General features: G+C 37.2%; 1 protein-coding gene across 1 annotated transcript; it reads right to left on the bottom strand.

The window, feature by feature from the left end:
* Positions 1–279: 279 nt before the first annotated feature.
* Positions 280–26,040, bottom strand: ntrk1 (neurotrophic tyrosine kinase, receptor, type 1; the record flags this gene model as incomplete). Its single annotated transcript, XM_081388030.1, has 16 exons — positions 280–2,331; positions 4,446–4,604; positions 4,882–5,122; positions 9,093–9,265; positions 10,141–10,271; positions 10,355–10,519; positions 12,750–12,852; positions 12,943–12,998; positions 13,912–14,244; positions 17,538–17,676; positions 17,983–18,125; positions 18,400–18,551; positions 18,742–18,810; positions 21,727–21,798; positions 22,313–22,387; positions 25,862–26,040. 16 exons carry the CDS (start codon positions 26,038–26,040, stop codon positions 2,146–2,148), a joined length of 2,376 nt encoding a protein of 791 aa, XP_081244156.1. The 3' UTR covers positions 280–2,145.
* Between the last annotated feature and the right edge of the window lie 699 nt (positions 26,041–26,739).

Here is a 26,739-nt window from a genome sequence, read left to right as displayed (position 1 = left end):
ACTACATCCACCAAAATTTACAGTTTTATTCCTATCTATATTCTGAATGATTTTACAGATGATATAATTTCATTATATGAATAATTTTTTTTCTGCCTGTTGACATTATTTTCGGATTTATTGAGTTATTCAAGAGATATCCAAAATCCCTTCTGTAAAAACCTTTAATTCAAATCAACAAAATTAAACAATTTTGAACTTGGCTTTATCAAATGTTCATATTTCTGTTTTGGAAAGCATAACATTTCATAAAACTGGTAATACAAAACAATTGTCTTTGGGTATGTTTACTTGACAATGTACAAAAAACTGAAAAGTTTTCTTTTGCTTTTTTCGCATACAGACGACAATGTCAAAACAATTCCCGTTCACACTGATTCACGAAAATGATTAAAAAAAACCTCTGTATTCTGCTGCTAGGCCAGTAGTTGGCGATGTCACTGTGAAAAGAAACACTACACGCCTATAGACCTTATGTAGCCCCGCCCCTTTTCAGCGCTGCACTCGTTGTCTTTTGACTTCTGGTCTGTTTCACAGCGATCTTGCGTATTTATGAATGAATGGCTCGTTTTAAAATCTTCCCGGTCTACTGACATTTGTTAAGACATCTGCTTTAAACTTTATAATCCTCATGATAACTTCCGTTAATTTTACATTAAGTATCCACTTCACCAGCTAATTACTCCTGGACAGCAATGCCATAGAAATATACAGAGCGACCACAAAAACGAAGGTTCAAAGACAATATTCTCAAGATGGCTGCGCCCTCGTTTCTCTGCTGCATAAGGTCTATAGAATGAACATGTAATACGTGTGCACATGATGTCACCGTTTTCACAAATTCACAATTTTGTAGGTTACACTGACTGTAACGGTATCATTTTCAAAAACCCGATTCCAAAAGCTTGCATTTTCAGGCCGCCAACACGCCATTGTCGTGTAAATGAACGGCAAAAACGTATAAAAAAGTTCAGCTTTTACTAGAAAACGATGTTATTGTTTATTAGATGTTATTAATAAACTAGGAAAAGAATGGTGATATCTATTGTTTACACTGACCATATTCACCTGTAGTGTCTTGCCTAAAGCATGCAATTCATGTGACAAACTACTGCTTGAAAATTGTACAGTTGCTGTTTCGATTAAAAACTAGTATGCAGTATGTTAGTTCCGTACACAGCCCGTGTGTTTCCACTGTTGTTGTGTAGTTGCTGGCCTTGCTGATGCTTCTGATTTAGGAAATAAAGCAGAACTCTGGAGCCATAACAGGAAGTTGCTGTTAAACATTGAGAGATGTAAAATACATGCATGTGAAGATCACGCGTAACATGTTGATGTAATATATTCATAATCGCAAGACATTGAAAAGAAATGCAGTCAGCTTGGCACAACGTGGAAATCAACAACTAAAGAGTGTTTGTTTTGGGGGCACATTATTTAGAAACTGCACATGATGGTTAAAGGTGAAGTATGTAATGTGTGTGCCATTAAAGCAGCAAATCCTAAAATAATGACCAGGAGTTATATTACAGAAACTTCCTATCTTTATTCTTGACTTAAGATTTTAAAACATTCTGTTTACTAAGTTAGAATAATTCTGTAATACAGGCCCTGGTTTTCACTTTACCCGTCAGACAAAACAGTAAGTCCCTCCCCCAAACTCACGCCATTGGTTGAGGAACTGTTGTTGGGTCAGGCTGGGCGGAATGCTCTAATAAACAGAGCCACCGTTTTTACATTTATGGGGAAATAAGCCTAAAATGTCTCTGAATATTAATCTGAAAATGACACACTTCACCTTTAATGAACTTTAATTACAAGACCTTGACAACTGCATCCTTATATAGAAAATCTAGTGTCTCTTCAGGGTTGAGTCATGAAGATCCATGAGCAATTTCCATTAATGCATGTTCAAAGTATCCACTGTCCATTTACTCAGTCCATTTCAAATTTAAACACATGGACACAATCTTACACGTTTAGTGGATTAAACGTACACATCAACAAACACCGCAAAAACGTTCATACTGCACATCTGAGACAGTTTGTGAATTCTGTCTGTCCTCAACCCACCATTGACTTTCCTGCTCAGCCCAAACAACCTGCCATCAGAAGCATGTCTTTTCCGTGCAGGACCGTGTGCTGCTACTCCAGGATGTCCAGATAGACAGGCGGGCTCTTGACGAGGGCCACGAGGCGGTTGTAGATGTCCTTGATGACGAGCCTCTGCTGTGGTTCTCTCTGCCAGCAGCCCTGCATGAGGAGGTGCACTTCCTTTGGGCAGGTACGTGGCCGTTCAAGCTCTCGTCCCTGCGTGATACACTCAATGGCCTGGAAAGAGGGGAAATATTTCATATTTACAATGAGATAATTGCCAAAAATGGTTAAGATGGTTATAGTGGAATTTTAATCTGCAGGGTATTTTTGAATATTTGTAATATTTAATATATATTATGCCTATAATATATTAATCCATTATATATGCTTTTATTGTTTTTATTATTATTATTATTAAATTATTGTATTATATATGTATATATATATATATATTGTTTTAATTTTTATATCGTATTTTATTATTATTTGATTTTACATATATGTTTATGCTTTTTATTATTATTATTGTGTTTTTTTCCTGAGGTCCACTTTTAATGTTAATACGGTAATTTAAAAAAAAATTGTGCACAAAAATCATTCATGAATTGATCAAATTTTGGATATATTATATATATTTAATTATTTTCTTTATTATTATTATAAATCAATATATATAATTATATATATTGTAATTCTTTCAAAGGGGTCATATAACAGACACTTAAACGTAATTATTAATAATTCATTAATAATATCACTAAGATATTACAATTATAATTGAATAATTATTTTGTATGTATTTTATGACCCCTTTAAAAGCACACACACACTCATAGCATACATTTATATATGATTTTTAAAAATTGTGAAGTTCAGAAGTTATAGAAGTCTTCACAAAAAAACATTTATTTAAAACTATTTTCTACCTTCTCTTTGACCTTTTGAATTAAACTTCCCTTTTTTGCAGCTTTACCTTTAAAATTCCAACACAAGCTATGTATAGAATAGAGATTGTTGACATGTAAATGTGGGCAGTCGTGTAATAAATGTATTCAGATGTTCAGAACGGGCCGTTCCTGTAGCTTTGTGTCAATAATGGTCTTTAATTTAGTGTGAAGGAATTTTTCAGTTCTAATAGTTAAAGCATGTTTTCGTAGTACATTATGTACACATGTATTTCAATAAAAAGAAATCAAAGAAAATATGATTTCTCATGATATGACCCCTTTTAGCAGCTGCCTGTAAAGACTCACTTTCTTTTCTCCATGGCTATTCCTGGTGGCTATTTAAAACGCCAGTGACTTCAAGCCCTTATAGCATTGCCTCTTAATCAAATGAGGTGAAGAGACTGTCAGCACCACACAACATCATTCTGAAATGGGCTTTCAATCACTGCAATAAATTAACAAAAATTCACATTGACCCCTCTGAAAGTCTGGCACCCTCTTTCCTCGCAGATGGAAAGTCACGAACGATCCGTCTCTGTCCTGTACAATTAGGCTCCCGATAATTAGCTGTGTCCATCATGGCTCGGGAAGGATTAGGTTAACAAGGTTAAACAACGTCGGCCCAAAGCGAAGATGAGGTTTAATCGGATTAAAATCGAGTCGGCGGGAAAGTGATCTACCTCTCTGTTGAAAGAAGAGAGGCCTCTCCAGCGTAATAGTGCAGTTGTGGTCACACCAGAGTCCACTTTTTGGTGCCTAATCTGAGAGGTCTGGATCACTCTGGAACCGAAAAAATCTATTGATCTTCTTGTTCATAAGTGCTTAAGAGCACAGTCTGATCCAGTCCAAAATGGATGTTCACATCACGATGAAGGTTTGGAATAGCTCTGTCTGTTTGCTTTAGCTCACTGACCAGCACTGATGCCATCAGACAGCCTAAATCACTTCTGCCATTGCAGGTAAACATTACAGGAGTCATTTAATGCCAAATGAAGGTCTTGACTGTCACTTTTGGTCAATTTAATGCATCCTTATTGCACAAAACTAGAAATTTCTCTCAAAAAAAAAATCTTACTTGAACCCAAACTTTTGAATGGTAGTGCAACTTTGATTGAAAAATAAAATGTGCAAAATAGTATTGTTTACTATTTTTATCCTTAAAAATACTCAAAGAATCATTAATAAGATCAATCGGAACCACAATTGTTACATTTGATTTCCATCCATACAGGAACAACTTGAGGGTAAATGATGACAGAAGTGTAATTTTTAGGTAAACTTTTCTTTTAAAATCTTTTTTTTGGTTGTATTGTTTTAAACGCTCAACAATGAATAAGTTTGACATTTAAATAGGTACAATTATGCAGCCATGAATGGTTGACATTATATGTGGCACTGTACCTCACTGTTGGATAGCTGATACCACGGTTGTTTGCCGTAGGTGAAGATTTCCCAAAGGACCACTCCAAAGCTCCAGATGTCACTCTCCGTGGTGAACTTCCTGTACATGATGCTTTCTGGCGGCATCCAGCGAATGGGCAACATCGTCCTCCCACCGACCTGATGGCGTGAACGAGAACAAATTACAATCAAACATCTCTGCTGTTGGTAAATATACAAAAACTTCAAAGGAAAGAAAGGCAAAATCACAATCTCTTTAGTGTCTCAAATGTTTCCGGTTTATGTCTCAAATGTTTCTCAGATGTCTATGATTTCTCAAATTATAATCAAATTTGCATATACCAAAGGTAGAGATCTCAATATGAACGTACTGTAGATATTTCCCACCAAAGAGTTTTTGGAGTAACATCATTGATATTGCTATGAAATGTTTTACCCTGTAGTAATCAGTGCTGTAAATGTCTCTCGACATCCCGAAGTCCCCGATCTTCACCACCAGCCCTTCTCCAACCAAACAGTTCCTGGTGGCCAGATCTCTGTGGACAAAATGAAGGGAAGCGAGGTACACCATGCCCGAGGCGATCTGAGCTGCGATTTGGAGCATCTGAGGAAGGGTCAGCTGACCCATCAGAGGAACCTTCATCTCGTCCAAGATACGAGCATCTGGACCGTGAGCCCTGTACAAACACGACACGCATTATAACACAGCTGCCTAAAAACATTAACCTGAGAAAAGAGATTTCGGATGTGTTCTATTTTTGCAGTATGTGCATGTTATGTGAATTTTCTACATGCATCGATTACCCTACTAAATTGTTCTAGATGTTTAGTACACATTCAAAAGCACACTACACTCTCCAAAAGGGTGTTTTCGCAGTTATGCCATAGAAGAACCATTTTTGGTTCCAGAAAGAACCTTTCAGTGTGAAGAACATTTTTACACTATAAAGAACTGTGTGCAATGTAAAGGTTTTATGGATGTGTTTTATGCATCTATGGTTCTTCATGGAATCATAGATGCCAATTAAGAACCTTTATAAGAGTGTATGTGGAATACTGTATCCCACAATGCAATGCACTCTACTTGATCCTCCACAGAGTGCTGCAAAAATGACATATTTTTGCAGACCAGACAAGTTAGCGTGACCCTAGTCTCGCACAGCCAGACCTTCAGACTGACGGCAGAAGGTCTGCACTTTATAGCAGCTTTCATTGGCCAAGAGGATGTTTGACTGACATGTAACGCAACCATTCACAGTTTGTTTTGTTCTGCGTCATGTTTTGTGAAAATGTATCGTTCATATTCCTACAATGGTCTGTAAAATCTTGGACATATTTTAAGGAGTCTATGCCGCAAACTTTACATGCTTCACAAACTTTTGAAAATCCAGCGTTTAGTTGACCCTGATAAGCGCTCATTGTCACAGTTGTAAACAAAATGGCTTTCTTCTTCCATGAGGGGGTTTGGCATCATAGCAAAAGAATGGACCGTTAAAGAATGCGACACACACGTCTCCTGGACATCCTGTAGAATTCAACCAATCAGATGACTACTTAAAAAATCAGCTGGTGAACTGTGAGGATGAGACTAGCATTAACCTGGTTCCTTCGACAAAAAGGCTAAAGGATTGTTTAAATCAGCTTTTGGATTATTGCAGAAAATAATAATGACATTTAATGTCCCTTATAACCTCTATAGTCCCATTAAGCCACTTGATAGCCTTTTTCAAAACATGCTAAAGTTTTTAGAAAAATGGTGTGGGGTATTATTGATGTATTTTATGTCATTGAATAAAACATGAAAACATCCTGAACTTGTGTTAACCACAGACCTTATTTCATCCATTTAACAAAAAATTCATTCAAAAATGTTCTGGACGATGGAACTGGAAGTTCAATTATGCTAACTTATTTCCAGGTTTTTGGAGTAATTCCCACAGCACTTTATTTCCACCATAATAAATAAACTGGAAGTGACAACAGCCATAATCTTGGCACACTATTTAATCAAACTGCTTAAAGGCTGGACAATTTTGAGCAAAATTGAATGAAAAGTAAAAAAATATGTGTATTACAACATAACTGGATGACAACGTGACAACGATGTAGCATGCCACTTTTTATCACTACATTGATTGAATGTTGTTTCACATGCTACTTTTTAAAAATGTTTAAATAGTAGGCAGTATGCAACAAGTATTATGCTAGTTCTATTCTGAACACAAGCATCCTACACTGAAAAATTCAGGTTCTTTATTGGCATCGATGGTTCTGGTTCCATGAAGAACCTTTGACGTGTTTGGAAACTTTCCATTGCACAAAAGGTTATTTTATAGTGGAAAAAAGGTTATTAAAGATATGATTATTAAAATATTTTTCACACTAATAAAAAAAACTGTTCAAGGTTCTTTGGGGAACCAAAAATGGTTCTTCTATGGCATCACAGCGAAAACACCCTTTTGGAACCTTTATTTTTAAGGTTGTAGTGGTTAAAAGTCGTTTATAACGCCTTAATTATACTGTTATGCTTTTGAGCAAACTCTAGATTGTAGTAAGTATACTGTAAATTACATTGGATTAAAAAAAAACATCTGCTAAATGAGAGCACAAGCACCATTGCCTTGCGTGTCAGGCCTCAATGAGCAAACCACTGTCTCCATTCATCCTAATATACGCATGCAAACTCTCTGCCACTCGCTTGCCTTCTTTTCTGCTCTGAGGTTTAGTATGTGATCCCTATTAGTTTAGCAGGCAGGTGGCAGGATGGGGCAGCTGCAACCGAGACTGGAGACACATCCATACACGTGAAAATGCGATTTCCATCTCCCCCTCAAACATTCACTTGTCCCCACTCCCAATCTGGCCCCAGCAACCACCTGGCAAACAGACTGGATCTTTACGCACCGAGACTCAGCTGTGCTGGACATATGGTCAGTCAGTCCCCCATCAGCCACCTCATACTTCAGTGAACTTTACATCTTAATTAAGACTGGAGCATCACAAAGCTGGATCCGCATTTGGGCTCCATCGCTCTTCTACTCAGTTTGGGCATTTGGTTTCAGTAGATGTAGATGGAAATATGGTAAATGAAAGGCTTTGAATTTGATGTAACTGTTCATGTAACATGAAAGCCCAAAAGAAAATGCAGAAAGTTGACTTGCATGCCAGATTATTAGGCTAACTGTTGACTCTTGAGAGGGTATACTAAACTTTCTTGGGTCGAGTGCAGCTTGCATCCTATTTTTCCCAAGCAGGACTTGACATTAACACACACCAAATGCGTGTGTATTTCAGCTGTGGCGTGTAACGCAGTCACTCCTACTAGCCACTTTGACGGGTTGAATTATATATAAAATACTGTATACATTTTTCAGTTGGAACCTTTTAAAAAGCCATCTGAAATAATTATTAATTCATTAATTTTTTGATACATATCGTTACTGAAATATGTGACCCTGGATCACAAAACCAGTCACATGTTGCACAGGTATATTTGTGGCAATAGCCAACAATACATTGTATGGGTCAAAATTATACATTTTTCTTTTATGCCAAAAATCATTAGGATATTAAGTTAAGATCATGGTCCATGAAGGTTTTTTTTGTAAATTTCCTGCTGTAAATATGTAAAACGTTTATTTTTCTGAGTGAATGCATCACAATCGCCAACATAAATGGACAACTTTAAAGGAGATCCTCAGATTCCAGATTTTCAGATAGTTGAATCCCGGCCAAATATTGTCTTATCCTAGCAAACCATACATCAATGGAAATCTTATTTATTCAGCTTTCAGATGATGTATAAATCTCAATTGCAAAAAAATTTACCCGTATGACTGGTTTTGTGGTCCAGGGTCACATATATGAAACACTTCCAATACTCATTTTCCGCAGAATAGATACATGATACCAGCTGAGCTTTCTCTCTTTCTCGTCTCTCCGACAGCGAGTTAACACACAAACCCGCCTCCATTCACTCACTCGTTTTATTTTTATCCAGATGAATATTGTTGGTGTTACAGGGCTTGAAGTTCGCATCATTTTCTCATTCCCGCAGATGTTGTGCTCTCGCCCAAAGTGTGCATACATAAAGCCGCCTCTCAGAACTAAACTGAGTTCTTTTTCGCTTCTTATTGCACTTAAACAATCAAACACATATGTAATAATGTAAAAGAAATGCCGGTCTTGGCGAGTATTCACGTAAACACAGTCAGTCATTTTTTAAATGAACGTAAACATTTGAGAAAGAAAACACGTATAAGAGTATAATTGATCTGTGTGACAGGTCGTAAAGTGACAGCAAATAATGGGATAATATTAAAAATGTCTATATGGCAGTTTTTCCCCATGGTATCGATGCCAAAGGCCAGTGAAAATGCTGGGTGGCTAGTAACTTTGGAAAGCCACAGTGGCTGGTGAGCAAAAAGGTTAATGTCAAGCCCTGCTCCCAATAATTTCCTTGATGCTTTTGGCTAAATCGTCCAAGGAAACACGTTTTTTCTGTTTTTAAGGTTGCCCTAAGACAGCAAATGTGGATAAAAGCTCTGTCTCTAAAGACTCTTTCAGCTGGCCAGTTTCTGACCGCTACACCACTTTGTTGGCACTGTAGTTAATTCGCTGTGAGTGGCTGGTGGTTATTTGACTGACCTTAGAAAGCGGTTGAGGTCTCCGTGTCGCATGTACTCAAACACCATGGCCAGAGGTTCTCCGTCTGTACACACACCGTAGAACCGCACTATGTGTTCATGCTGCAGCACCGTGAGCAGCTCGGCCTCGCGCTGGAAGTCCTGTCGGGTGGACTCGCTGGCAACTTTCAAGGTCTACACATGAAGACAATCAGATGTTCAGTGAACATACGGTGCCCCCAAAAAAGTATCTGAATACTTTCAATAAAAGCAACAAAGGTAATGCATTCTGGGAAATTAACTTTTTTTTATGTAAATTGCATTTGTAATATAAATCTGTTTTAATGCTACTTCCTGACATTTCAATTCCAATTCCAATTCTTCATCCAGTTCGCTACTTAAATTTGAATTCAATTAAATTTTGAATGGTGCTCAACTCTGGTTTCATGGTTTGCAACAGCATTCTTTATTGATATTTTGTATTTTATTTTATTTTTGGTTTTCATTTTATTTTTTAGTGGTAATTTTTAGGTAATTTTAGTCATTTTGGTGTGCTTATTTGTCATTTTAATAGTCTTTTTTAATAATGTATTAAATATTTCTATTTAGCTTTGGCTTTAGTCTATTTAGATTTCAGTTTGAGTAATTTTAGTAATTATTTTTGGAATTAATTAAATTTTTTCATCCATATTTTATTTTGTTTCAGTTAACAAAAATGTTTTAAAATAGTTTTAGTTATCAATAACAACTTTGCTTTGCAAACATTAATTTTCTGTGGTTGTATTGGATGTTGTTTCTAGCTTGTTATCTAGCTTGTTAATATACATTGTGAAAACTTGTGATAGTCTTGGGCAAATCTGGAGGAATTGGTTGAAAATTACTAACCAATCAGTAATGTTTTGCATTGCTTGCCATTGTTCTTGTTCAAATCTGTGTATATGCATATAGCTGCCATGGAGTTAAATATTTTAGCTGTATAATAAATTATAAAGAAAAATGTAACATTTAATGAAAACATTATATAACCCTAAGCCTAAAAGAAGCCATGATAAGCTAAAGCATGATCATACCTTGATAGCAACCAGCATCTTGTCAGTATCAGGACAAAGGTTGGCACATTCTGCCAGGTAAACCTTGCCAAAAGCTCCTTCACCCAGTTCCCACTTCAAAATAATGTCTTTTCTTTTAATGTTTTGGACACCTGCAAAATACAAAGAAATAATCACTTTAATTTAGTACAAACTGAATCAGCATGCTGAAAGCTTGGGATTGTGAGACACTCACACATGTCTTTGTCTTTGATGATGCCACAGAAATACTGCGGGTTTTCCACAAAACTGGACAAGCCAGAATCCAGCGTGCTGTCATCTGAAGATGGAGGACTTGCCCCGAAGTTCATGAAGCGGAGAGACACGGCCAGATCGTCCTCAGTGCCTAGAACAGACGAACCTGTGGACACACGGACAGAAAGTGGTTCCCAAGCAGCTAACAGTATGTTGTGTTGTATGTACAGTATGTTGTGTTGTATAAAATTGACAAGTTACTCCATGCACAAAAAAGCATCAACAGAATGTTTACTTGATCCGAAGCAAATCACCTCAGTTTTAAAGGAAGCGGAATTAAATGCAAAGGCCTCTCCTTCAAATCACAAAACCCACTCAAGCTATAACCGCAGAGACCCCAGACTGGGCAGAGAAGAGGAACGCAGGGAATAGAGGGCGAGAGGGGAGGGAGGCAATCAGGTCCACTTAGGCACTTTGTGAGCGGAGCGAGTGGACCTGAAAAGCCTGGCTCCATCACTCTTCTTTAATGGCTGGCTCGCGGCTGGGGCTCCCGATGCTATTTACTTTGCATGCTGTAATTAAGACCTGGCAGCACTTTGCCGAGCTGTTAGGCTGACACTGTACAAAGTTACAGCTTAAAAGAGACCGTATTTCGCTCCCTTATTGTGCGTTACTTAAAAATAACACAATGCCTCATGTGGAACTCATTCCGATTCCAAAATAATAATGGAGAAAGTCATTTTGGCATGTTCTGTCTCCGGCTTTCTTGTTTAGCGATAACATTCTTCCGCTGTTGCGCGAGTCACACCTGGTTTGTTTCTGCGATGTGTTTGTTTAGTTCCCTTTCCTTTGAAAGATCTCAAAACATCCTCGCTTGAGGCTTAAACTGATTTTGCTTTCTGATTAAGTGAAAATTGTTGTGTCATTAGCTGGATTTTGGGAGAAATATATATTTTTTAATGTAGCACTTTTGACAGATGAAATGATAACATCTCCACTTCACTCATATTAGTAGCGTAGCATGCAAAAAAAATAAAAAATACAAATCCTACAAATGGTGGCCACTATATTTAGATCACATGACCATGACTGTCACATCAGCCAGTAATAAAAAAAGTAATAATGTTCTATGTTCTAGACATTCTACTAACTAAAGTAACTTTGCCAACTACATGTCAAATAACTCTTATTAGAGTATTAGTAGACTGTTAGGTTACGGTTAGAAGAATAAGTTGACGTGTACTTTCAAAGTCAGTAAATGTCTGTTGAAGGACCATCAAAATAAAGTGTTAGCAGATATTAAGAAGACAGTCAGTAATACTCTAATGAGAGTTAGTTGACATGTAGTTGCAAAGGTACTAATAGTTAGTAGAATGTCTAAAATGAGCAGTCGAAATAACGTTAATTAATCACACAATCCATTTTACTTCCATTATCTGATGTACTTTTGAGCAAAATAGGATGTTTAATAAGGAAAAATTAGGGGTGGGGCTTGATTACATGCCATATTGGATAGTTGGTGGGAAGATTTTGAAAAGTAAAAGGGATGTATATAACATCAGTAAAAACAAAAGTAAATGTGGCCGGTTTTGATTTCATGTTGACTTTTCACAAAGACTGAAGAGTTCAGATGCAAAAGCCTCTAAGTGCCATCTGAAATTTTCTTCTAGAATGATCATTTTTCACAAGCTCGTATATTTAAGTTCAGTAATTTCACTTAAATGACAATTAATAAGTAATTTTCATTGCCGTTTAAGTGAAATTACTGAACTTAAATATATGGGCTTGATAAAAATTATCATTCTAGAAGAAAATTTCAGATGGCACCTTGAAGCTTTTGCATCTGAACTCTTCATATATACTAAGATGGTGCATTCATATTGCTATGAATGGGAGAAACTGCAGTGTACAATATGGAGGAGTAACACTACAGCTGCTGTTAGAAGCTCTGGTTTCCATTTGAGATAGATTTTGCTACTGATTTGAAATATGTCATTTAAATGTGAGTTTGGCAAGAATTTTCCCCTTTCAAGTTGGTCTTGCATGCCCGAAATATCTGCCCGGAGGCATTGGAAATATGGCTATTGGAGTGAACTGACATACCTTGAAAGGGATTTTGGTAATACATAAAAAGTCACCATGAAATGTTAATTACAACATTTTCGAGCAAAACAGGATATTTAATGAGAATGCAGGGTGAGGCTTAATGGGATCCGTAGAGAATTCATTTGATTGTGAAAATGAAAACTTCAGTGGTTGAACAGCGAAAGGGATTTGTAACCAGCTGAAAAGGAAAGTTGTTTCAGAGCAGTGCAAAGCAAGGTTTAGGAAGCAAAATGTTTGTTAATATGGTATAACTCGCACGATTAATGTGCATTAAGTAAAGAAGAACTTACGGTGGATGCCGAACTTGGAGTGCTGTCCACATTTATTGATGACAACAACCATGATGAGAAGAAATGTGCACGCAAACACAGCGAGACCCACCGCTACTGACACCTATGAATGTGCAAATGGACAGAATCAGAGCGATAACACTTGTACAAGAATGTAAAAAATAACAGGATGTTGTGATCACTCATCTCGTACCCCAAACACTCTGGTCTCCAGTTTCTCCGTCTCCGTTGATTGGTTGGTGGGAAGTGCTAAGGTTAAAACATTTAATGAAATGTTACTTTATCAACACTGCCAAAAAATATATATTTTCTTGTTTTCCAGTACAAATATCTAAACATTTTTAAATCAAGATACATTATTAAGTATTTTGCCCTTATACAACGTCTTGATTTTGTTTTTGTTTTTCATGTTAAATGTTCAAAAACATTATTTTTCACTTTCTCCATTGTTGCAGGTCCTCTATTCCCAGTCTGTCAGTAACGCTCCGTTTAGTTCCTGTCTTTATGAAGCTCCTCCTTCTGAAAAGTGCAGTGCGCTCTGATTAGTCGGCTTGACTAGTGTGTTGTGATTGGCTTACCATAACAGTGAGTTTTAACACACTACTAACTCAAATCAACCAGGCCTCGCCCCTTTATTTTGTGTATGCATTGGGGGGGAATTATTTAAATGAGGAATATTGTGGCATGTTTGTTTCCGACTAAAATCAAGGTGTTTTAGGGAGTTCAGAAACTGATATAGAGAAAGTGTAAAATGTGAAAAAGCATAATAGGTCAAATATATCTTTTAAGATATTAAATCTATCAAAATTAAGAAAGAAAAATCTTGTTTTTGCTTTGAATTGTTTGGTTTTTTTACTCCATGACAGATATTTTTTCTTGTTTTGAGAAAAAAGTCACTTAATTTTGATACATTGTTCATAAAGCAAGACTTAATATCTTCTGAAATTTTGCTTCTCAACTAAATGTATCTGTTATTTAGGAATGTTTAGGTGTTTGTACAGGAAAATGACAACGGGGCGTTGACCTACTACGGGAAGCTGATTTAGAGAAACTTACTTGGCTCATCAGGGTGGACTGGCATGTGGAGAGAAATTATAACAATAAATTACTCAATTCACCACAAAGCTGATGCCATACATGTTGTGTGATGATGTGCACTCACCAGGAATGATGCCCTCTGGGTCAAAGGGGTCGAAAGGATTTACCATGAACATCCCCTTTGCCGTAGCCTGGTCCCTACCCAGTTTATTCTCCACGATGAGTGTGTAGTTGCCGTTGTTCAGATGGGTGGGCTTGTTGAGGAACAGACACCCGTGTTGGATGGAGCCATCTGTCGCGTCTCTGATCAGTTCGGTGTAGGTGTAGCGGGTTTCGATGAGAGGCGTGTTGTTGTAAAGCCATTTGATGGTGGCGGGAGGATTGCTGTCCACAGCAAATGGGATACACCAGTGATGTTGTGGTTCTGGGTCCCTCAGAAACAAGATCCGCACTGGAACTAAACACAGACGGGGAATGAGTTCACACGTGTGCAGTGAGACATAATCACAGTCCATTAGGGATGCACAATATCAGCCGATATTGGGTATTTAATTGTTTCTGCCTATTTTGAGACTTAGATATCATCTTGGACTAATGTAAATGGATAGCGATAATGCTTGATGTGCAATTTCCCTTTAAGAATGCAAGTCAGAGTTGTGTGTGCAATAGGATAGTGATATGTGTGCTTTTGAGGATAAAATAATATTTTTTTAAAGTACAAGCATCCCAGAGGTCCCTACTCTGTTAGATATCAAAAATGAATTGTTATTATTATTGTTTGTGATGTGTACATGTGTTCATGTAGCGTTTTTGTCACTGATAGCACCTGTGCATGAAATGGTAAATACCTTTTTTTTATCAAGTACAACAAACTTTTTGCTTCTAGCTGTCTAATCTCTATTTAATACTGTATAATTATAAGAACTTATTCCTTTCTTATTTAAAAAGTATATATTTTTAAAGCAGATTTCAATAATAAAATGTACTACTATTATTATTATTAAATAATAATAAAGAATTATAATAATAATTTAAAATAATTAAATAATTATTGAAAAATTGTATGTATCTTTATTAAATGAAAGAATATTTTAAGAATACTGTACATTATATTTATCCATTATTTGTGTGTGTGTGTGTGTGTGTGTGTGTGTGTGTGTGTGTGTGTGTGTGTGTGTGTGTGTGTGTGTGTGTGTGTGTGTGTGTGTGTGAGCTGTTGGTTTCTAGTCTCCGCTCTTATTCTGCTTCTGTATCCAACTATCAGGCAGCAGATTACTGTATGTATTCCTATTGGTAGTCATTGAATTGCATCACAGCTCATTTGCATAAAGTTGAATTCACTAACTGCCGCAAACCATTGCTGTAAAGAAGTCTGTTAAAGAAGTTCACATAATGTTCCTGTATGAATAATGCTGTTCTATAACTAGTTATAGTTCTTCAGAATAGCTCAGATGACTGGAGCATCCATCATAATTTTTTTTTTCCATGAATCAATGTGCTCAATCTTTACATTAAACCTGTTGACCTGTTATAAATAATAAATCTCTATCTGTTTAGGGGACCTAACCACAAGAGGCACTTGAGAGCCGGGTGAAGGTGGGATACAGGAAATGGTTCTTTTAGCCGGGAGAACATGCTGATGCGCACAACCCGGTCGCTGCTTCATAACCATTTCAGTGCTCTTAACCCGTGACCCTTCCTTCAGAAAGTGCTTCGCACGGAGAATCACAGTCATTTGTGTCATGGCCTAGAGTTCACGCTTGAAAAACCGTCCTCGTTACACCGGCCCGATGTTAACGGTTGAGCCATTTTTGAACTCCACTAATTGTGGTAATCAAAAGGAATTAAATAATTGAATCCATTAATTGGGTTGCGGTAAAGGTACATGGCCAAAGGTGAATTTCATCATCAGTACACTATGGCATAACCAACACTAGGGAATTGTATTATCGATTGGCGTCTGGGTTTAATAAAAGATGTTTGGGGTCAGAATTATGCCGTGGCCGCACCTGTGGCTATAACCGGACTGCTAATTTAAGAGCTAATTAAGCAGTGGCCGGCGTCGAGCCGTTGTCCACCAGTCACGTGATTCTGATAGACTGGCAACTAGCACACTTGCTATCTGCCAATCGGTCCTCACAATTATATTTCCGGACTATGGGGGAGAGAAATCCATTAGTAGAGAACAAACAAGATCTGAAGACAGTTATCATCCCATTTTCCTGACAGTCATTATCGCTCCCCTGATGGCTATACATTTGTCTGAAGTCAAGCACTGTTTTTCTTCTTTCTGAAGAGGAGGTGATAAACAGTGATAATTGCTGTGGTGTGGAGTGCGTCATATGGGAGGATTTTCGATGGAAAATTCCGGCCGTTGCAATGCTGTTGCTTCTGTGAAGGGCAGGGTTATCATCGTTAACTAAAATATTAAAAAACTTACATTTTAAATTGAATTAAAGCTATAAAGCTGAAAAAAAAAAAATGAAAATGCCCTTGGCAACTAACTGAAATAAGTTTCACCCAGTTTGGACTTTTCCGGTTTGCACTATTTCCCGCCTGTAGTTTGTTGTCATGGTTACAGATTTGATTTCGTCATTCAGTTCGATGTGTGTAGTCAATCATCATTGTTTTCAGTTGTATATAAGTTCATGTGTGTTCTCCTTGTCTTTGTTGGGTCTCATCTATGGTATGTTGTGTTGCTTTGTTCTCTGTTGGATTTACTAGTGGATGGTATCAAACACTGTTTTGAACTTTAACCTTCTTCTTTCGTGCGCTTACTACCACACAACCGTGACAATAATAGAATATAAAATATTCAACTTATTTTATTTAAGCTAGCTGCCAAAGCAACATGATTGATGTACTAAAAAGTATGGAGCCTGCACAACATACGGGAAAAATATCATGGCTACAAATTCACAAATCGCTCCCACGACTTACTAATACATCAGAACGTTTTACTAATCCGTTCCATCGTTTTAAGTAAATTGTGCGCATGATATAATAATTTGTTTCCTTGTTTTAGTTCAATCAAAATAAGTGAATGAATTAGCACAACGTGGCCGTGATTAGTAATCGAGGGAACAAATTATTATATATGCGCACAATTTACTTAAAACGAGAGAACGAATTCTTACAATAAATATATATATTTTTGTCCGCATGTCATGTGCAGGGCTCCATAATATGAATTTAAACTGAAAAAAAAAAAAACTTTTTAGAATTTTTTTTAAATTACTAAAAGTTAAGTTAAACTAAACTTAAAACTAAAATAAAAGCTAATTCAAAATATTAATAAAAGATATAATAGTGTATAAATAATACAAAAATGTAAGGAATAAGGAACCTCAAATGGGTTTCACACTTTGAACACGGCTTAGTTGTTTGGCAAGATAAATTTCATAATAACTTTGGGTTTGAGTCACATATGTTGCTCTGTTAATGAAATCTATGGATGCCTGGAAGAGTAAAAGAATAAAAGTCTTGCAATTGCTACTTTATGTTTCACAGTGTGACTTTCTAATTTTAAACTTTATCTCAGTTTTTTTAAATTTTTTTAATTTTTTAAAAAATTTTACTCATATGCAGAAATTATTTTCCATAAGAATCTCATCTGTTGTCGCATTCAGATTTGAAAATGTGTTGGTAGACATTTATGCTAAACAGTTTGGTCATTGGCAGATAAATAGCAGTATACGAGGTGAGAGAGAAAATTTCAGAAATTACAGAGCAAAAAATGTCAGTACTTACATTCAATATCCAGCTGCACCGTGGCTTCATCCATTCCCGCGCGATTCTCCGCCTCACAGGTGAGATTGTGCAGGTTGTCTCGAGAAGACACGCTCCTCATGTGGAGAACCAGCTCCAGGGTTGATCCCCAGATTACTTGCTGTGGACAAAGATGAATGTAGACCAGCTTTAATGGATTGACAAAGATCAAACATCTCTTGCAACAAGTCCTGCAACAATGTCTGATCAACCAACCAGGGGTAAGGAACTTCAAGAAAAGTTCTTTCAACTAATTGAATGTACATGTATTAATGTTGTCCAAAGTGACTTACAAATGAGGAATACTTCAAGGAAAGTGATAAATCATAGGATATATTTTTTTATCTTCCAGTACCAACAAATGATCTTGATCCAGGCACGTGAGTATTAAAATACTTTAATACAGTATGAATCCAGTGTCATGTACCTGCAGGGTCCAGCTGGACAGTAGATGCTCTGTTCTCCAGCGGATGGTCGGCGTTGGTACTCCAGTCACCAGACAGGTAAATGTCAGATTTCCACCTTCTTGAGTGGTCAGTGTCGGAGGGTCAATTTTGACTTCAGGAACACCTGCAGAACAAGAAAAAAAAAATTCACTGATTTTAAGATCCTAAACCTTTGAACAGTAGTGTATGTAAAATTGTAAAGTAACCATTATGACAATTGTGTTTCACTAGCTGAAAGGTGATGTATTTTAATGGTTTATTTCAAACAGTTTTCCCAAACTCACAGTCACTTTTGGGGAAATCAATCTTGCTTATTGTCTCTGCATATTTAATAGGGATGGAAGTAAAGTTACACACTTGATCTTAAAATATGTTTCATTCCAGATAGGTGCACTTACTACAATTATCCATTTCAAATGAATCCAGCTGAATGCTGTTGCCATTGTAGATGCAGTTTTGTTGAGAATCAATATCGCTTTGTCTTTTTCTATGCCATTGCTGAAGCCAGTATATGTCACATGAGCAGGTGAGTGGATTGTCCTTCAAAATTCTGTGAAAAGAACCGATTTCTTATGCTTACTTCATGCTTTCAGCAAAATAACACATACATAGGACCTCAAATCTATCATTTCAGTTTTTCAGACTGAGGTAAATTGTTTAAATTGTTCAGTCTCAAATGGCCAGCAGAGTAAATCTGTAAATCTCAGCATAGCAGTATATGAGTGGAGTTTGTTACTCACAGACTCAATAGAGGGACCGAATGAAACACCCTCCAACTGATGTGCATTAGTAAATTAGAGGCCAGGTTTCTGTAAAAGAAGAGAAGATGTGAACTACATATGCAAAAGAGAGATGCTATTGGCTCTGTTGTACAATAGTTCTTAATAAATAGGACTCATTCTCTTTCAAAAAATGATGTGTAGGCAGCTCAGATGCGAGAGTTTAACCTGTTTTGAGGCATTTTATCACACAACTAGATTTTTGTTAATTTTTGTTTTGTTAACATTTAGCTAATTCAAAATATTAATAAATACTATAATAGCTTATAAATAATACTAGAATAACACTGCCTATATCTAGATATGGCTCCAATAAACCCTTCAATGTGAGTGGGATTTTTGGCCAGCTTTATTGTTTTCCATGTGAAAATCTTTCGTCGACAATCGCTTGGAAAAGTAATGGTACCACAACTTGAGGTATCTTTCATGTCCATAGCCTATGGACATGAAATATACCTCAAATTATTAGCACAAACATACAGGATGTGTTATGTTCTAAAGAGTAAGGAAGGGCCAGTTCACATTGAATGCGGTTTTTCCAATCCACTGCGCTACTTATCCATAGATTTTCAATGTAAACTCGTGCAGTGCTAGACGGATGTGTTTGACCATTGCGCTCGCATCTCGTGTCTTTTGCAGCATCTCGAGCACAACACGCCATTCCAAAAAAGCGGCACTCAAGTTAAAATAAGTTCAACTTTTTAAAAAACGCATCTTTAGACCTTTAGGGGAGGGTTTTCGCTTCACGAGTTTTTAACCACAAAAAAAAACCTTTTTCATTGTTTTGAAACATTGTTTTATGTAAACACGGACTAGACGGACGTTTTTAACCGATTCGCGTCTTTTGCAGTGTCTCACGCATGACACAGCATTCTATAACATGGGGCTCAAGGGAAAAAAAAGTTAGACCTTGCCCTTTTTTTCGTTCCACTAGCCTGCATCTCGCGTTTTTGCTGTTAAAAAGCGCAGGTTAGTGAAGCAAAAAAAAACGAGATGTGCTTTGTGTGTTAGGTATAAATGCCTATAGGCCTACTTAAGCTTAAGGGCTTGTTCAAATCGTTAAGTATGCGCAGTAGCTAATGGCACTATAACAAGATTCAATGCAGCAAAATATTTCATAGTAGAACTGCATTTCTAAATAACACTGGCACGCATCTCTCTGTATTGGCTGACAACTGGACTCAAGCTTAATTAGTTGAGTGATTTTCTCTCTTTCTCACAGAGAATAGGTTTGACAAGTGTGAGAGAGTGAATTTTGAAGGCCTGTGTGTTGGCAACAGGCAGTTTGATGAATTTTTTTGCATCATTCTTTTGTACTGAAAGGTTCTGATTTAGAAGTATTTGTCGTCTTGTTTCATTGAATTTTGCGAGACCTCTGGAGGAGACGGAAGCTGAAATCAAAAGCTAAATAAAGAGAGATGACAAACGATGGGGACAATAACGGCTTGGCAGATATAGATTCTCTGTGGCAGGGCTAATGGGGGCCAGCAAGGGTTCAAATATTTGTTTTCCCTACTCCCAAAAGTTCATGTCAGATGGGTCGGCCATCGGGGCCTATCTATTACAGCTCGATTCTACCGTAGGGAGAGAGCGTCTGAGAATAGCAGCTGCCGTTTCATACTGGCGTCGAAGGGGGGGGGGCGTGGATTTAAAGAACCGAAGCAAAGGATGGATCAGGCGTATAAAAGATAGGCTCGTTTATACTTATGATTTTTCATACAGTACATCCCCACCGCCACTTGAAGCTTACAGACACATCTGGTCCTCCGCACAGCCCTCTGTGAAATATTGATTGCGTGATAATGGACCCTTAGTGGAGTGTATTTATTATGCATCAGTTGTCAATAATACGCCAAAGTGGGCGAGTAAAAGGTGACTGCTGGATATGCTCTCATGTTTCCCCAGAACCCCTCCATTCCCCCCCCCCCCTCCTGTGTGACCGCTTTCCCCCACATCAACAACAGTGGGCATGTCGCACACACTGGAAGATAACGATTACAAGATAGTGGAGATAAGGGTCAACAACCTTTCTGCTAATATCATTAGTGTTTTGTTGATGCTGTGATTAGAAATCTTCCCTTCAGGAGGGAATAGCTCTTTTAGCCCTAAAATGCATGATTAAAAATAGTTATGCTTCTGTTTTTAGGTATTGAGTTAATATGTTTTATTATATTAAGATGTCTTGTTGTGGAGGTTCTATAAGGTTTCTTGGTATAAGTGAAGTTTGATTTGTTGTAGGCTATACATGATTTGGATGAGATCAAGTGCATTAAAAAACATTATTGTCCCCCCAGTTTTTGGGAAATGATCATTATATTTTGAGATTTTTTTCCATCTAGTGATAATTCATGGTGATTAAAGATCAAGCTAAATAAATAAATTCCACATGGACACTGAATTCGAACGTTTTAAAGATTGCCATTGACTTCCATAGTATGGGGGAAAAAATACTATGGAAGTCAATGGTTACCTTCAACTATCCCTTTAAGTCTCCTAAAGTTCCAGAAAAGAAACAGCATACAGATTTGGAATGACGTGAAAATGAATAAATAATGACAGAATGAGAACAACTGGATGTCATGTCACTCAATTAATATTCAAGAGCCAAGCTGATTTTGTAATGTCTCCTGCATCCCACCAAACACAATTTTCAGATTGTTCTTACGCCCTTGATGATCATGAACAACAAATCTCTGCCAATTTCTTTTTAATTAGGGGAAATAAATGCAATTAAATGATTTCTGGAAGTGAAATGTAAAAATGTTTTCCTTAATAGTCATTCAGTTGCTAACTAACTTTAAAAGTGTCTAGGGTTTTTACCGCCTGAGACCAATAAAGCAGCTTCACTCATCAGAAGGGAAGAGGACTTGAAGTGATTGACAGGTACAAGCCCTGAGACCCAAGTGTATTGTGGGAAGGCCAGTCGTATATGTAAAGAACACTCACACATACTGCAGCTTGAGATTATGCTGGAAGGCATTTTCAGAGATGTACACCATCCCACAATCTGTGACCGTCCTGAAAAATATATACACAAGTCAGCCAGATAATTGACTTTTTGAATATGAGAAGTTTGAATACCGTTCAAATTTTTGTTCTCAGAGTAAATTATTCATTGGAAATAAATTTCAAAAGTGACAGTAAAGACTTTTACATTGTTCAGAAAATGCCGTTCTCACAGTTTCCACAAAAAAATTCGACATTGATAATAAAAAGAAATGTTTCTTGAGCAGCAAATCAGCATATTAGAATGATTTCTGAAGGATCATGTGACACTGAAGACTGAAATCATGATGCTGAAAATTCAGCTTTGACATAACAGGAATGCATTATATTGAAAAAACTGTTATCTTAAACTGCAATATTCCACAATATTACATTTCTTACTGCATTTTTGACCTAATGAATGCAGCATTGGTCTGCACGAGAGACTTCTTTGTAAAACATTAAAAAAATGATACAGACAGTATTGTATAAATGATCTTTAATCTTTTTTGAATCTTGTACATCGTTTGTAGTCTTAAATACTTACAGGTTCTTCAGTTCTCTGTAGTTGGCGAGGTCTATGTCTGTGATGTTCTCCAGGTTTGCTTGATTCTCTATGTAGCTAGTGGGTTGAAATGAAAGAACATGTTGAAATTCAACTAAAACAATGTTCTAATATTTATGCTCAATGTCATTATTTCAAATCTGAAACTGCTTACTGTATGTTTCTGATATATTTCATTGGTACACATTATTTCTGTGCAAATTTTGTTTGCATGATCAAATGTAACAACTTGCTTCATCTCCTTTTCAGATTATGCCACAAATCCATCTTCAACTTTCAACCCTTCCCCTCCAACCACCTGACTCCAATCTGGTATGTAACGCCCCCTTTTCATGATCTCATCTATTCCCAATCCTATATTATTTTTCAACGAATATCCTATTCAATCAGGAATATATTGAAATAAAATAGTTTTTCATATAATGATCTTGCTTTGTTGAAATGCTGAGAAACATGGAAATGCAGCCACATAGTTTGTTTGACATTTGTTCTTAAATTTTTTGTTGTACAAATATTTCAATTAATTCATGTTCACCTGAGTACATTTAGCAAGAAGAAACTTCTTCCATCTCCACTCTAAGACTCCTGAATTTTGTTTCATTCAAGTTTGTGATTCCAGGTCTCTGTGAGTTAGCCTATATTAAATAGTTTTGTGCCCTTGCAGCCATTATTATGGGGCATAAACACCATCAGTGAAGTATTTTGAAATCGATTACTTTTTCATTTCCACACAAGCAGTTTTACTGAAGAGTACTTGTACTTCCAGGAATGAGAACTCAGATTCTTTTTGAGAAAAAGTTTTCATATTGTCTCATTGAATCAAACTATATATCGCTAGTCTATGTGGCTCATTTCGAGGCTGCACTACATTACAAATTAATTTTAATAATGGTTACTGTTCTGAAATAAGACTTCCTATGACGCATGCAGAGGATGCAGCCTTTCAAATGAGACACTTCATATGATGTATGCTTAAACTTAGCTGTTCCATAATTCAATGCAACAAAGTAGTATAGTTAAAATATGCACTAACAGAAAGTACCATGGTGTTGCCATGTTTTTAGTCTCTAATCATCTAGAAAACTTCATCCCGTGGGTCAGTGTCGGCTGGCAGCAGCACTTGACATTAGTAAAAGCCAAATAAACCACAGAACTAATTTCAGAAATATTTTTATAAACCATCTTGACAAATTCATATGATGATTCATTGTCAATACATAATCAAGCAGGTGCAAATTATTGCATTCAGTGTACCATGCTGAAATATGTTTCTTTTTTAAAATGACAGCTTTAAAGAGTAGGGATATAATATAACCAGTGTTTTATTGTGTAGTGAGGCATTGAATATACACAGAGTCATGCTGATAATAATGACCCTGCCTAATATCCTCTCTTACTTGCATTTACATAAATAATCTTTTCAAATATAGATGCTGATAACTAAAGACATTTCTTCTGACTTCACTGGAATCTTTTGATCTGTGATTCGGTCCAGTTGTGTTCAAGAAGCACAAACAGATATTCATTAGCGTCTGATTGACCCAGAGAGCCATAATGCAATTACAGAGCAGGTGGGACGACATCTCAAACTGCTTTGGCTTATTGAATCGAGTCGAGTGGGCAATATTTCATCTATTGTTTTCAGCGGGGCATTCACAAGCAATTCGCAGAATGGAATTTACAGCATGATGAATGATGTATTTCTGCCGCTGGTATGAAGTTAATGGTCTCTTGTTTTCCTCCCCGGTAGAAGTGCTGTTCCTCTGTACTGTGCCCGTCTCACTAATACAGCGAAATGCTGCGTTTTTACGGGCACAAAGTGTTCTGTGTAAACACGTGGCGAAAGAGCATTCTCATTTATTGATTGAATGCTTGTAGTAAATGTAGAGACTCCACTGGAGTTCAGAGAATCACACTTGAGCAGGTGTACTGAGCCAAACAACAGTGGCAGCCGTGCAGAACTTTACCATAAAATACAGTGATGACGTCAGACATTGTTCGATTGCATATACTTTACAGTTATTAGCTGTTCTATATATTATTGAATTATCCTAACACTGATTGACAAATTTTGACCTAAGCTGATTTAAGTGCAACTTCCAAGAATAAAATCTCTTATAATTTGGTTGTTTGTCTAAAAGAAATAGCAGAAATCAGCCATTTTCATTTGAAAATGGGGTCATTTGAGTTGCACTTTTTTGTCATCTATTCATTCTCATGTTGCTTGAATCTCATATTGCATTATTTTTCTACATAGGAAATAGGAGTTGTCAAAATGTCAAAGTTGCTCTTTTCTGTGTAATGAAATTGCATGGAGCTTAAATTTAAAGCTTGATTTATTAGAACATGATATTAGATTGGGATTTGAACCCAGGTTCCCTTTACGTTCCCTGCTTACTATGTTGAACCAAGTATTTTTTGTCTCATCTCTTCCAGGCCACCAAGTGAACCAGATCCTGAACACATGATCTCTAAAAACACCTCTTGAGCATAATGATGGTACGATGGAAAGGCTCATGATGGTGTACAGTATCAAAAAAAAAAGATATATATCTCCAGGATCTATGAGTGATACACAGATATGGGAAGCGCACATTGTGACCCAAACAAACACTATCAAGGTAACACACATCTAAATACCACTAAATAATGCGAAAAACACTGACTGAATAAAACGCTCCATTTGACATAATTAATAACAAGATGAAGCATTACTTAGATATGAAGTGGATATTGTTATTGACACCAGATTCTGATGTGAATTATATGGTATTGTAAAAGTAGTGTAAAGGTACATTGGCTTTTTAGATATAATAAATCTAGCATTTCTTTCCATTAAACATTGCATTATTTACACTGAAGGGAGGAGAACGAGAGAATGCATGAAACATAGTGAGATAAAGATTGTAAGAGGTGTGGTGATTATCCTACTATACGCATAAGTGCCATAATCATATAAACACTATTCTGAATGAAGTGCAACATCCTGCAAGGCTTGGTATCAATGTTAAAACACATACACCTCTGGGAAACATCTGTCTGACTGTACACACATGAACATTGAGATGTTTTTCTCACCATTTCCGAGAATAGATTATGTACCTGACACTCTTAAAGGCACTTAAAGAGAAGCTCAGCAGCACAAAGTACCAGGCCACTTTCCCTCCAGCCCTTGATTAGTTTCCAAGGATTTCCTTGTTTTGGGAAAATTCTGCTTTCAGTGCATTAGGTCCTGATTCCACTAGTTAAATGAAATGTACTATAAAGCAATAAATGCAGGTCTGACAATTAGATTGGCCTGCCAGAAAAAAAAAAAACCCTCTAGGCTAAACCAAGGAACGCATGCACAAACTATACATCCAAATGCCCAGATTTCTCCATGAAAATTCATGAAGGCCAATCACTTTGATTGAACTCGCCACCTGTTCCATCTCCATGCAAGATCGAGCACCGCACTGAACTTCCTCGGAAGTCTCAGCAACTTTTATCAAGCAGCTCATCGAACAGATTCGTACACCAAACTCAACTTACATTTCAGTGACGTTTTCACCCTCCTGTGGCGCCAACGCCGGGATGCTGGTGATCCCGTCCAACTCCAGGCATTGCAGCATGGCAAAGGAACAGCGACAGGCGCTTGGGCATCCGCTCAGGGCTGGTGCGACCAGGACAAGAAGCAAAACCACAACGTGGACCACCCCTCGCTCAGCCATTGTGGGGTTCGAGTGAGTTTGTTCTCCTGGAGGAATCTCCACCCTGCAGTGAGGAGAAGCGGCTCTTCTCTTGGCCAGCACTCAGGGTTATGATCCCATCCAGGAGCTGAGCTATTGAGCCGTGTAGAAGGGCCCAGGGGAACGGTGGGCTGTTGCCTCCTCTCCTCCTCTCACTACCTCCCAGTCCGAGATGGAGAAAAGGAGGGGAGGGGCAAAGCGGTCCATTAGTTGAGTGTGAGATGAGAGAGAGAAATGGTCACCAGACACCTCTGTGACACTTGCAGAAGTGACTGTAGTCAGACTCATGAGCTGCAGGTGGACACGGATAGATCGGAAGTGACCATGAACTTTGAGCTCATGAGGCAAAACAACTCATGACTCATGTATGCACAAAGGGGATTGTGCCATTTACCCAGTAGTTTTATAGGAGCATGGCAAAGGTGATATGATTCATTGTATCATTTTTCTGTTAATTTGGATTCCTTGATACTTCAGCTTGTTGTTGGGTCATGAGGTTATATATTTAGACAGTTTTGTTTCCTCTTTTAATTCTCAGACACACGAACTTTGCCCAAAGTGCTGGGGATCTTAAGCATATAAATGTGAATCCTGCAAGAAAAAGAAATGTTAGTTATGATAAAAAAAAATTTTTTTTAAAAAATGTTATGTTTGGTATCATCTGAAATGATTCATTGCAAC

This window comes from Scardinius erythrophthalmus (genome assembly GCF_964197995.2).
Source record: "Scardinius erythrophthalmus genome assembly, chromosome: 16".
Classification (NCBI taxonomy): Eukaryota; Metazoa; Chordata; class Actinopteri; order Cypriniformes; family Leuciscidae; genus Scardinius; species Scardinius erythrophthalmus.
Note: the sequence above shows the minus strand (reverse complement) of the source record. Positions and strands in the feature narration are given on the sequence as shown.